Below are 12,657 nucleotides of genomic sequence, written 5' to 3'. Positions count from 1 at the left end.
ATTAACATTTTACAATGCAACAAACGGCACTGATTACGTATTTGTTTATATGTTCAGATGTGCTAACAAAACTAACGGGGTTCTATTTTAAAAAACGTAGGTTTGTATTAAAAAACATACTTCCGTGCATTTTTTTATGGTTTGTATTAACCAATTACACTAGCCCCTCTCCTCACGTTCGGTCTGTGGAATCGATTCGTCAGTATTTGATGTGGTTTACGAAATATATCCAGCGGTAATGTTAGGTGACTCACCCTGTATATAACTATAATTTATTAAGTGTACTATGATAGCATTGTACTGTGGCTTTTCACTTTGTCACTTTGGTTTTGATTAACACCTCTCTATGTGTGACCTTCTTGTGTCTGTTCTGGAGCAGGTACTGCTTCTTAAACGGTTTGCCACATTGCTTGTATTTTATGTGGCCTCTCTGCCATCTTTATTTATTTTACTATATACAATTTTCTTGAGATCAGTCAACTATTCCTCCGAAAGCTCTGTTGTGGCACGTTGTACTGTATTCATAGTACTTTTTAAGAGGGGGAGGACATGCGAGGTAAGATTTTAAATCTTTCCACATTATTTCACGAACTGAGGGTATGTGACGGCAATCCATCCAGAGATGGAGAACTTTATGCGACGTAATCCTATGCATTAATCAAAGCCTGTAAGCTAAGTGCCATGACTTGGTTTCATTGTCTCCCTTCTTTTCTTTTCTTAATGATAAATAACAACACAAAAACAGTCTGTATTCCACAAGCACGCTTTTGATTGAACTTGCTTCTTCTGTTCCACGTTTTGCCCCTGTGAAAGGGACAAAGAAATAATGCACTGATTGTATTTACATAGGTTGGTGACTTGGATGTAAAGATATTTGGTAAAGGACTGCGAAGTGTCTAAAGTTATATGCCGACTTGGTTTTGTACTGAGTAATTCGAAATAAAATTGTGTGAACAGATGAGAGGAACTGTGTCGTACATGGTAATAGCTTATGGTGGATTCGACTCTTAACAATTTCGAGACTGGCCCGAGTCTCGTGCAATGGCATGCTTTTGCAGGTACGTTCAGCAGTGTATGCGGGCAGTGCCTGCAAAATTTGGTTCGCATAGAATTAGTAGCAAGGAAATGATAAATTTAAACGCGATGCCTGTGAGACTCGGCTGCGACTCGAAAGTTGCAGAAAAGCTACATGCAGATCGTAAATTTGAAATGTTAATAAATGGACCAGTTTCTGTGGATTTCAAACCTCTGCATCGGTGGTCTCTGTCCAGAAAAATAGATGAAGCTTTTTATAGGCAACATCAGAATAATATCGAAGAACTCATGTAGCTTAGGTAAGTGCACATACTACTAAATAAACAACGCATGAAAACTGTATGAATTCAGTTTTAATGAGAAAAAATCACGTTTGGTTTGGCACCACATATGGATGGATTTTACGTGTGATCGAAGAAGGTACAGTGCCTTTCTGACGACATATTTTGCATCAGCATTTGAGGTAACTTGATTTTTTGCACACTTTGTCATTTCTGAAAAGTGAAAGTACTGATCTGCAGACCAAGTAGCAGGGCGTTAATGACTTCCCCTTGTTTCTATAACACATTTTGTAGGTTAGCATACTTTGATCTCTTACACAGAAGGACACATACACTATGATCTATACATTTCTCATGGCAGGATTATATTAAATTACGAGTTTATCTGCTTTATACAATATTCCACCGCTAACTTGTAAGCGGAATAGTAATAAGTATTTCATTCATCACCTTCAAATCGCACCCTGTAGATCTTACACGATTGCACAATAGCTACTCAATTGATGTTGGAGTTGCTGAGAAGAGCTAATACAAAGTCATTAATATAATGTACCAAGTATTAAGTATCACGTATATAAAAAATATTCATGTACCCAATGTAGGTAAAGAACATTAAACTCTCTTATAATAACTAAAGACTATTCTTATTTCTAGCATAGTTTCTGTGAGCACATTTTCCTCGATACAGGTCTCCGTAAAGAGTGCGAAAATTCACACAACTCCCTCTGGTGCTGCTGATGCTTCGAAAAGGTTCGTTGCTACCGAAACACAGCACACCTCAGTTTAACACTCGCGCACTCAGCTGCTTCTAGAAGAGAAGTTTACGGTTCACAATGGAAGCACTTAAAAGATCCACTTAAACGACTGACTTCTAGTTATGTTTGCACTGCTGTGAATCACAGTCTTGGAGCTGGAATGTTGAGTATGAGCACGTTAAAGTAAGGCACTTGGGTTGTGGGCCAACACTGGCAGGTGCGTGCGGCGGTGGCAGGCGGCTGGGCCAGCGTGCCGGTAACTGTGGACTGCGTGGAGGGGCGGAGCGCGGCCGGCGGCGTCAGAGCGCGGACACGGGCTCCAGGTTCTCCTGGTAGAGAGAGTTGTTGTTGGGCTCCATGTCTTCCGGCTCTCCGGCGCTGTTGTTGCCGTTGGTGCTCTCGTTTGAGGCACATTCGACGTCGAAGAACCTGCAAGCAGAAGAAAGTGTCAAAGTATAAGCTTCTCGAATTACCATATGCTAACAACTACACTACTGGCCATTAAAATTGCTACACCACGAAGATGACGTGCTACAGACGCAAAATTTAGCCGACAGGAAGAAGATGCGATGATATGCAAATGATTAGCTTTCGAGAGCATTCACACAAGGTTGGCGCCGGTGGCGATACCTACAATGTGCTGACACGAGGAAAGTTTCCAACCGATTTCTCATACACAAACAGCAGTTGACCGGCATTGCCTGGTGAAGCGTTGTTGTGATGCCTCGTGTAAGGAGGAGAAATGCGTACGATCACGTTTCCGACTTTGATAAAGCTCGGATTGTAGTCTATCGCGATTGCGGTTTATCGTATCGCGAAATTGCTGCTCACGTTGGTCGAGATACAATGACTGTTAGCAGCATATGGAATCGGTGGGTTCAGGAGGGTAATACGGAACGCCGTGCTGGATCCCAACGGCCTCGTATCACTAGCAGTCGAGATGGCATGGCTGTAACGGATCGTGCACTCACATCTCGATCCCTAAGTCAACAGATGGAGACGTTTGCAAGACAACAACAATTTGCACGAACAGTTCGACGACGTTTGCAGCAGCATGGACTACCATCTCAGAGACCATGGCTGCGATTACCCTTGACGCTGAATCACAGACGGGAGTGCCTGCGATGGTGTACTCAGCGACGAACCTGGGTGCACGAATGGCAAAACGTCATTTTTTCGTATAAATTCAGGTTCTGTTTACAGCATCATGATGGTCACATCCGTCTTTGGTGACATCGCGGTGAACGCACATTGGAAGCGTGTATTTGTCTTCACCATACTGGCGTATCACCCGGCGTGATGGTATGGGGTGCCATTGGTTACACGTTTCGGTCTCCTCTTGTTAGCATTGACGGCACTTTGAACAGTGGACGTACAATTCAGATGTGTTGCGACCCGTCGCTCTACGCTTCATTCGATCTCTGCGAAACCCTGCATTTCAGTAGGATAACGCACGACCGCATGTTGCAGGTCCTGTACGGGCCTTTCTGGATACAGAAAATGTTTGACTGCTGCCGTGGCCAGCACATTCTCCAGATCACTCACCAACTGAAAACGTCTGGTCAATGGTGGCCGAGCAACTGACTCGTCACAATACGCCAGTCACTACTCTTGATGAACTGTGGTATCGTGTTGAAGCTGCATGGGCAGCTGTACTTGTACAAGCCATCCAAGCTCTGTTTGACGCAATGCCCAGGCATATCAAGGCCGTTATTACGGCCAGAGGTGGTTGTTCTGGGTACTGATTTCTCAGGATCTACGCACTCAAATCGCGTGAAAATGTAGTCACATGTCATTTCTAGTATATATATTTGTCCAATGAATACCCGTTTATCATCTGCATTTCCTCTTGGTGTAGCAATTTTAATGGCCAGCAGTGTATTTTTACCGCTTTATCACAATACAGGGCCTTTACAAATTAGTTACACAAATGTAACCTTTAACCATGAAAAGAGCAAATAACTTACAGAGATGTCTGATACTGCAAAATGCGGTACATCTTCAAGTTAATCCAAATCTAACGCGGTTAGTTCCCGACGTTCCTGCTAGGTGGCATGAGCGAATGAGTTACTCCGAGAGTCATCATGGAGTCATATAACGAACGGTGCAGAGTGTGCGCAGTGTTGTATATGTTTTCATGAATCCAAATCCGCTTCCACAGTTGAGAGACAATTCAGAGCTACATATCGCAAGCCACCACCTCAGAGACGAACTGATGTTAATTTGCACAACCTTTTCACTCAAACTGGCTGTGTACCGCATTGGACGCCGGATCAGGATTTGCCAGAAGTCTCTGACGCAGCAGATGAACAAGTTCGGAAGTCTTACATTCGTAGTCCGTGTAAATCAACGAGACGAGCCAGCTTAGAATTGAATATGTCTGGTGTTCAAGTGTGGAAGGTATTACAGAAACGCCTGTTCTCAAACCCTAAAAACTGGAACTGTTGCAAGCTTAAAGAGAAATTGACAAACAAAAGAAAAAAACGATTTGAGTTTTGTTTAGATATGTTTAACAAAATGCAGAATGAAAATGACTTTTTTAATAAAACTGTATTCATTGACGAAGCCACCTTCCATACCTATGGTAAAGACAATCAACGTAATGTTTGGATATGGGGTGAGCAGAAACCATGTCACATAATACAATATGTTGAAGCTGCATGGGCAGCTGTACTTGTACAAGCCATCCAAGCTCTGTTTGACGCAATGCCCAGGCATATCAAGGCCGTTATTACGGCCAGAGGTGGTTGTTCTGGGTACTGATTTCTCAGGATCTACGCACTCAAATCGCGTGAAAATGTAGTCACATGTCATTTCTAGTATATATATTTGTCCAATGAATACCCGTTTATCATCTGCATTTCCTCTTGGTGTAGCAATGTAAACGATTTTTTGTTCTGTTAGCTGTAACAAGATTTACAGTTCTTTATTTTTTGCTGAGTCAAAACTGAACATTTCTAATTAAAACTTGAAGACATACTGCATTCAGTGCTGTATCAAACATTTCTGTAAGTTATTTACCTTTTTCACAATTGAAGGTAACTTTGTATAACTAATTTATAAATACCCTGTATTATGTCCCATCAACTGTTCCGGAATGTAGCCATTCAGAGACATCACAAAAGTCGTAGTGGGATTTGCTAAGTATTAAATTAACCAGGTTTGAGAGAACCATGAATTCGACATTGACATCGTTTTAAAATATTTATGTGTAATTTCCAGAGATTTCTTTCTGTTAGCCAAATGCGTTTTGCTCCACTTCTTTCTACCTACGGCTTTTTCCGTGTATCTATTCTGCAACAGATGCTGCTTCTTAGAAGATCTGTCAAATCGAATGCATGACGTTAATGCGACCATTATTGTTCTGGTTTGGAGTCTTTATCATGTTGGCAAGACAACAGGTATCAAACAAATTCAGAGACATGCACCTTGTATCTGAACAAGTTGATGTAGCTTATATCTAAGTATAATATTATTAATATTTGCGGACTTTTCCCTCGACCTCAAAATCTAACGAAAAACACGAAAGGAAGCAGCTGCAGACATACTCCACAAGACTCAAAGCACCCACATTATCAAAAAATGGCAGCCATCAGACATGTGGTATACAGATTGTGCAGAACACCTCTAAGTAAAAAGAACTATGAACAAAAACTAAATATGATCATCAACATAGCACAAACCAATCGATACAATTGCAAGAGAGGATAGAAACTACACATCATTAAAAGTAAAATACAAAAACATGTCAGGGAAATTAAAAACAATCCAGATATACAAGCACATAATGCACTCTCACACCAGAAAACATATCCCTCAACACAAACATAAAATAGCACATCAAGATAACACGCCATAACCAGCTTATACACAAGATTAGTAACATCTTCAAAAACTCAAAATTAACGTACCTTTCAAGACAAATAGAACAATACAAGAGGAATTAGGAACTGTGACAGAACAGGAAGCTAAATAAAAATGTTCAGGAATATATGAACTAACATGTTATAGCTGTAACTCTAAATATATTGGGATGATTGTAAGAACTTTTAATATCAGGTACAAAGAACATACAAGGTTGTTGAAAAGTGAATGGACTCACTTCATATATTAAGAAAATCTAATAAAAGAAAACCACCAGCGCTACAACAGGATAAAAATGGACATGGTAGTCTTTTGCCATAACAGCAAAAGGAAGGAGTTGCTCGACAGGAAGAATATTTCATACAGAAGACCATAACAAAAAATGAAAATACTTTGACTGACTAAAAGAGCGATAATACACTCCTGGAAATTGAAATAAGAACACCGTGAATTCATTGTCCCAGGAAGGGGAAACTTTATTGACACATTCCTGGGGTCAGATACATCACATGATCACACTGACAGAACCACAGGCACATAGACACAGGCAACAGAGCATGCACAATGTCGGCACTAGTACAGTGTATATCCACCTTTCGCAGCAATGCAGGCTGCTATTCTCCCATGGAGACGATCGTAGAGATGCTGGATGTAGTCCTGCGGAACGGCTTGCCATGCCATTTCCACCTGGCGCCTCAGTTGGACCAGCGTTCGTGCTGGACCTGCAGACCGCGTGAGACGACGCTTCATCCAGTTCCAAACATGCTCAATGGGGGACAGATCCGGAGATCTTGCTGGCCAGGGTAGTTGAATTACACCTTCTAGAGTACGTTGGGTGGCACGGGATACATGCTGACGTGCATTGTCCTGTTGGAACAGCAAGTTCCCTTGCCGGTCTAGGAATGGTAGAACGATGGGTTCGATGACGGTTTGGATGTACCGTGCACTATTCAGTGTCCTCTCGACGATCACCAGAGGTGTACGGCCAGTGTAGGAGATCGCTCCCCGCACCATGATGCCGGGTGTTGGCCCTGTGTGCCTCGGTCGTACAAACAAGATTTTTTTATAGTTTGGGGGACTGAATCCAAAAGAAACTTTCCACCCAACAATTACGTACTAGGTTTACCACTGTATTCACTTTTAATGTTAGCGACAACGGATGAAACCATAGTTGCGATAGATTCGAAATGTGTGCAGTCGGTGGGCTACTTCATTTACCGAATGGAGAAACGTGAGACCCTGATTTAAACTCTCTTCTCTACACTGGTATACAATCCATCGTTGTACTTCCTGCGGCGACCGGGCTGCACGATGTTGGGGCGTGAGCGGAAGACGGCCTAACGGTGTGCAGGACCGTAGCCCAGCTTCATGGAGACGGTTTCGAATGGTCCTCGCCGATACCCCAGGAGCAACAGTGTCCCTAATTTGCTGGGAAGTGGCGGTGCGGTCCCCTACGGCACTGCGTAGGATCCTACGGTCTTGGCGTGCATCTGTGCGTCGCTGCGGTCAGGTCCCAGGTCGACGGGCACGTGCACCTTCCGCCAACCACTGGCGACAACATCGATGTACTGTGGAGACCTCACGCCCCACGTGTTGAGCAATTCGGCGGTACGTCCACCCGGCCTCCCGCATGTCCACTATACGCCCTCGCTCAAAGTCCGTCAACTGCACATACGGTTCACGTCCACGCTGTCGCGGCATGCTACCAGTGTTAAAGACTGCGATGGAGCTCTGTCTGCCACGGCAAACTGGCTGACACTGACAGCGGCGGTGCACAAATGCTGCGCAGCTAGCGCCATTCGACGGCCAACACCGCGGTTCCTGGTGTGTCCGCTGTGCCGTGCGTGTTATCATTGCTTGTACAGCCCTCTCGCAGTGTCCGGAGCAAGTATGGTGGGTCTGACACACCGGTGTCAAAGTGTTCTTTTTTCCATTTCCAGGAGTGTAGAATAAGAGTATTCAACTTACTCACAATTTACCATAAGAATATGGCCCTCATACATACATACACACACACACACACACACACACACACACATAGTGCCCCAGACTCTCTCCCCCTAGCCACTCCCCACTCCAACACCGCACTCTACTCTGTGCTGCTTACGTACAGAGAAATGTTGAAATGTGACATTGCAATAGAAAGAACCTCGTACTATCTACATCTAGTAATCGTAATGACACGTAGATACAAGAGGAAGATATAAAATGAATGTAAGTGAAAAAAACAACTATGTAGTTGTAAATACAAACAGTTAGGTTTAAATGATCTGCTAAGAATTACCTCGTATCTCCTGTCAAAATGTGTTTATTTGCATTATAGAACACTGGAGGTAAATAGCATGAACAGGCGAAAGATGTTTGATACACATATTTAAAACATTTTGTTGCTACAGGCAGAATTTTTCTAATCTATACTATAAAGCATAATTTATATGCGAGTGTAACAGAAATGCTTAAAAAACTTAAATGGGAATCCTTGGAAGCCAGATGTAGTTTCAGGGAAGACCTGCTGGATGTATTTAGAGAATCTATGTTAGAAGACGATTGTACGACCTTTATACTGTCACTGTTATATTGTATATCTGGTGTAATGTATAATGAGGATAATATAAAAAGATTAGGGCGTGTACAGACACACATAGACAATCGTTTTTCCTCGATCACTACGCAAATGGAATAGAACGGAAAATCGATGACATCTGTGCAATCCTCCATGTGCACTGTGTAGTGACTTGTAAAGTATTTATGTAGATGTGTATGAAGACATGGATGTTGACAGCAGCTGTCTGAGCGTGCTGGAAAATGATTCTCATATTAGATTTTATGCCTAATTACAACATTGAAAGGGGGGGGGGGGCGACGACACCAAAGGCCACTACAGTGCAGAATAAAGCCAACACGAATTTATAATAACAAATGTTCTAATTTTTGGGGACGTAATACTGATCTGTTTCAGAACTAGAGCAATCAACGGTGGTAGGTTTGCTGCGTCGTTTCCAAATAAACACGTGTAATTCATACAACCAGCTGTCACAAAAAGTGCAGCCGCCTCTTGGATGAAGTTGAGAAAATTGGCTCAAGCAGCGACTGTCCAAAGTGTTCCGAGAGTTACTTTATTCCTGATATATCAACGACGTCAATCCAGTAACTGTTGTTGCAGCGTGAGCTAATAACTGTAAATAACAGATGTGCGAATTTTCAAACAATTCCGATACATGGCATTGCCGTAGTGAACCATCAAAAGGGTGTATACTGAAGACACTTGTTACAACCAACGTGCTGTAATTGAATTCACAGGTGAGGCTACTTGGTGTTATCATTACGACAAAGTGCAGTACGGGTTTCTGATGGTTTACCAAAAATGAACATGTTGCGGATGACAAATTTAAAGTAAAGACAGTGTTCATCGCCTTTTTTTTACGCTCACGGCGCTATCGCAACTTTTTAGTCTTGTCGTCCTATCAGAGACTCATACTGCAATTTGTGATATTGATGATAGAAAGTCTCCGTACCTGTGAGTTCAGTTACAGCACGTTGCTTGTAACGAGTGTCTTCTGTAGACTCCATTTTGATGGTTCACTATGGCTAGGCCGTCCGTCGGAACTGTTTAAAACTTCACACAACTGTTGTTTACGGTAGTTGGTGCAATCCGTCATCATAGTTACTGCGCTGACGTCGCTTATGCGCCAGGAATAAAATTAGTCCCGTATTTTTTTAGACGAACGGTGTACATGCCATTAACGATGATAAAAATGAAAAAAATGTACTGTCAAAGTAATTCTTCAGGAGAAACTTGTATTGACACGTGCATTGGTACCTTCATCTCACTCTTAATACATACCTACATATTTATAAATAGTATATAAAATGATACATTGTTTACCAGAGGATATATTGCCACTCACTGTCTAGATGCATGTACCCCAAATATTTTAAACTACTTTTCTCGAGAGTATGTTGTAGTCACGTGATGACAAAGAATACACAATCTGAAGAATCACAGACATCTGTTTAGAAAGCAGAGAGAAAATAACACTTGATGGATAATAAAATACTTATCAATTTCCTGCAGAACATGCACAGTAAATGTGTCTTCACAATTTTAACATAAAAAACTTGCCACGAATGTTTGTTACTATTCGAAGGAACAAAACAACGAGAGATTGCTGCACAATTCTTAAGTTATCTAAAAGAAGCAATTATTCTGGTTGTGTGAGGATCATTTAGAGTTGATGAATTCTCTTTTAAGAGAGGAGAGATATTTAAATATTTGGGAAGCATCTTTAGCGAACAGAATAGAATGGAAACTTATATTAAGGCAATGGTCACAGCGGCAAATAGGGCATATTTTGGTTTAGGGATGTGCTATGCAGAAGCGACGTTTTGAAAAGTTTTAAAAACCAACCTAATCAGAGTGTAATTCTCCTAGTAGTATAGTATGGGTCTGAAACATCAACATCAAGGAAAGCAGACGAACAAAAAAAGCTAGTCTTCGAGAGAAACATATTATGGAAAATATTGGGCCCGCAATAGGGACCTCCAGTCACAGGACTGGAGGGGAACAAAAACCAGGAACTGGCAGAGCTGTACTTACAAGCTGATATGGGACAAAGGATGAAGGAAAGTAGATTTCTGTGGACGAGACATGTTATTGGGATGGAAGAGGAAATACCACCGTGTGTAGCATTCTTAGGATCCGTGGAGGACAGAAAGTGCCGAAGAAGAACACGGACAAGATGAAAAAATGGTATCAACAAGGATACGATGGGCCTAGGAGAATGGGCCACGAAAGCAAGGAACAGAAATGATCGATAACTGAATGCAGAGAGAGCATGCGTATGATCTCCAAGACCAAGGCGAAAGTTAAGAAGGATAGGAAGATGTGGGGATCATCTGATTAAGTAATGTAGTATCATGGCAGTCTGATGCTTCTCTGCTTCATTTACAGTTATAGCTAATGGCATAGACAGAAATATGTAAATGATCCTTGATAACGTACATATCGACCGGAAACTTTTGACGAACTGCAGTATGGCAGGCGATGATAACGGCAGAAACCTGTAGGTACGCGGAAGTTCTCCCTCAAAGGCTGGGATACTCCAAAACGGTGGTAGAGAGGTCACTGTTAATTTATAGGGTTAGGGGAACTATTAATGCCTATGAGTAAGACTGTACGTAAACATGAAGGAAGCATTGTCGATATATTGCACGACAATTAACGCCCACACGTAGCGTGCAAAGTGCATTGAAAAACGCATTCAGCCGGGAGATGCAGAGGGTAAGGAGCATGTTAGCGCTTTTAGAACTTCGTAATGTTTGCTACGATACTAGCTTTGAACTGCTCGCTAGATTGATCATATATATCTAGAATAATAACCTTCTTCAATTAAGTTTGTAATAAGTAGGTAGCGATTACTGAGCTGCTAAATAAAAAAATTAACCAGCAATAGTTAAACTATGTGCAGGCTCGCTGATCATATATTGTTGTTTGAAAAATACAACAATAAGTTAACTTTAGAATGATGATCAAACTTCATCGATGCGTTCTTAAGGTACATACTCAGGGGGAAGAACATCTAGAGAAGGAACAGGGAGTGGCCGATCTTTGAGATCCGCCACATGCATTTTGTCTAGTGGGAGAGACTGGATTTCGTGTAACATTCCGTTTTATTAGAGCAATGGTTATAGAAAGCAACACTTGTCGTCAAGTTCCTAATATTGCAGAAGTCCAACAAATACTCTGCATTTTAAATATAAGAGTAGGCATTTGGCCGTAACTTTGTCATCTAATGCTGGTACATAGTGATTTACTGAATTTGAGTTTGATTCTACTTACGTGTAAGGTTTCTCCTCGCCCCGCATCTCACAGATGACGTTGGTTAACGCCATTATGTAGTTTTTGGCTAAGGTCAGCGTTTCAATCTTCGATAATTTCCTCTCCATCTTTACGTGTGGTATGACTTCCCGTAATTGCTAGAAACAGTGTTACAAGATTAGTATCCATACTTCAGCGAAGTCAAAGTTGTCACAAAAAGCAGTGGTATCACAACACTACTAGATTAAATAGCAAACTCAAAAATATTTAAAGAAGCGCCATACACTAAAATGAAAATTAAAGAAAAAGTTAATTATACTCAGATATTTTTCGTAAGAGGACGAGAAGAGTAGTGTTCAATGTCCCGTCGACAACGAGGGTAATTAGAGACGGAGCACAAACTCGCATTAGGGAGGGGTGGGGGTACGTAATCGGCCACGCCATTTCAAGGGAACCATTCCTGCATTTGCCTGAAACTCTTTATGGAAATCACGGAAAACCTAAAACTGGATCGCCGGACGCGGGTTTGAACCGTCGTCCTCCCGAATATGAGTCCAGTGTACTAACCACAGCGCCAACCCGCTCGGTTACAGCACTGTTACCATAAATGCAGCACTGTTACGGAAGCTGAGGCGTTAATGCTGATACGTGCCGAAGAGAATAGCGAACTCGGTCGCCGCAGGAAGTACAACGATGGATTGTATACCAGTGTAGAGAAGAGAGTTTAAATCAGGGTCTCACGTTTCTCCATTCGGTAAATGAAGTAGCCCACCGACTGCACACATTTCGAATCTATCGCAACTATGGTTTCATCCGTTGTCGCTAACATTAAAAGTGAATACAGTGGTAAACCTAGTACGTAATTGTTGGGTGGAAAGTTTCTTTTGGATTCAGTCCCCCAAAC

General features: G+C 42.0%; 1 protein-coding gene across 2 annotated transcripts in view; it reads right to left on the bottom strand.

The window, feature by feature from the left end:
- Positions 1–1,370: 1,370 nt before the first annotated feature.
- LOC126334546 (protein dimmed-like) overlaps positions 1,371–12,657 on the bottom strand; it is a 264,729-nt gene continuing 253,442 nt past the window's right edge. For both annotated transcript variants that reach the window (XM_049996912.1, XM_049996913.1), the window contains exons 4-5: positions 11,775–11,911; positions 1,371–2,500 (exon numbers count right to left, since the gene is read on the bottom strand). In XM_049996912.1, coding sequence (XP_049852869.1) covers positions 2,371–2,500; positions 11,775–11,911 — 267 coding nt within the window. In that variant the 3' untranslated portion in view covers positions 1,371–2,370. The remainder of the gene's footprint in view (positions 2,501–11,774; positions 11,912–12,657) is intronic.

This window comes from Schistocerca gregaria, chromosome 2, assembly GCF_023897955.1.
Source record: "Schistocerca gregaria isolate iqSchGreg1 chromosome 2, iqSchGreg1.2, whole genome shotgun sequence".
Lineage (NCBI taxonomy): Eukaryota > Metazoa > Arthropoda > Insecta > Orthoptera > Acrididae > Schistocerca > Schistocerca gregaria.
This window is presented reverse-complemented; position numbering and strand designations above follow the sequence as displayed.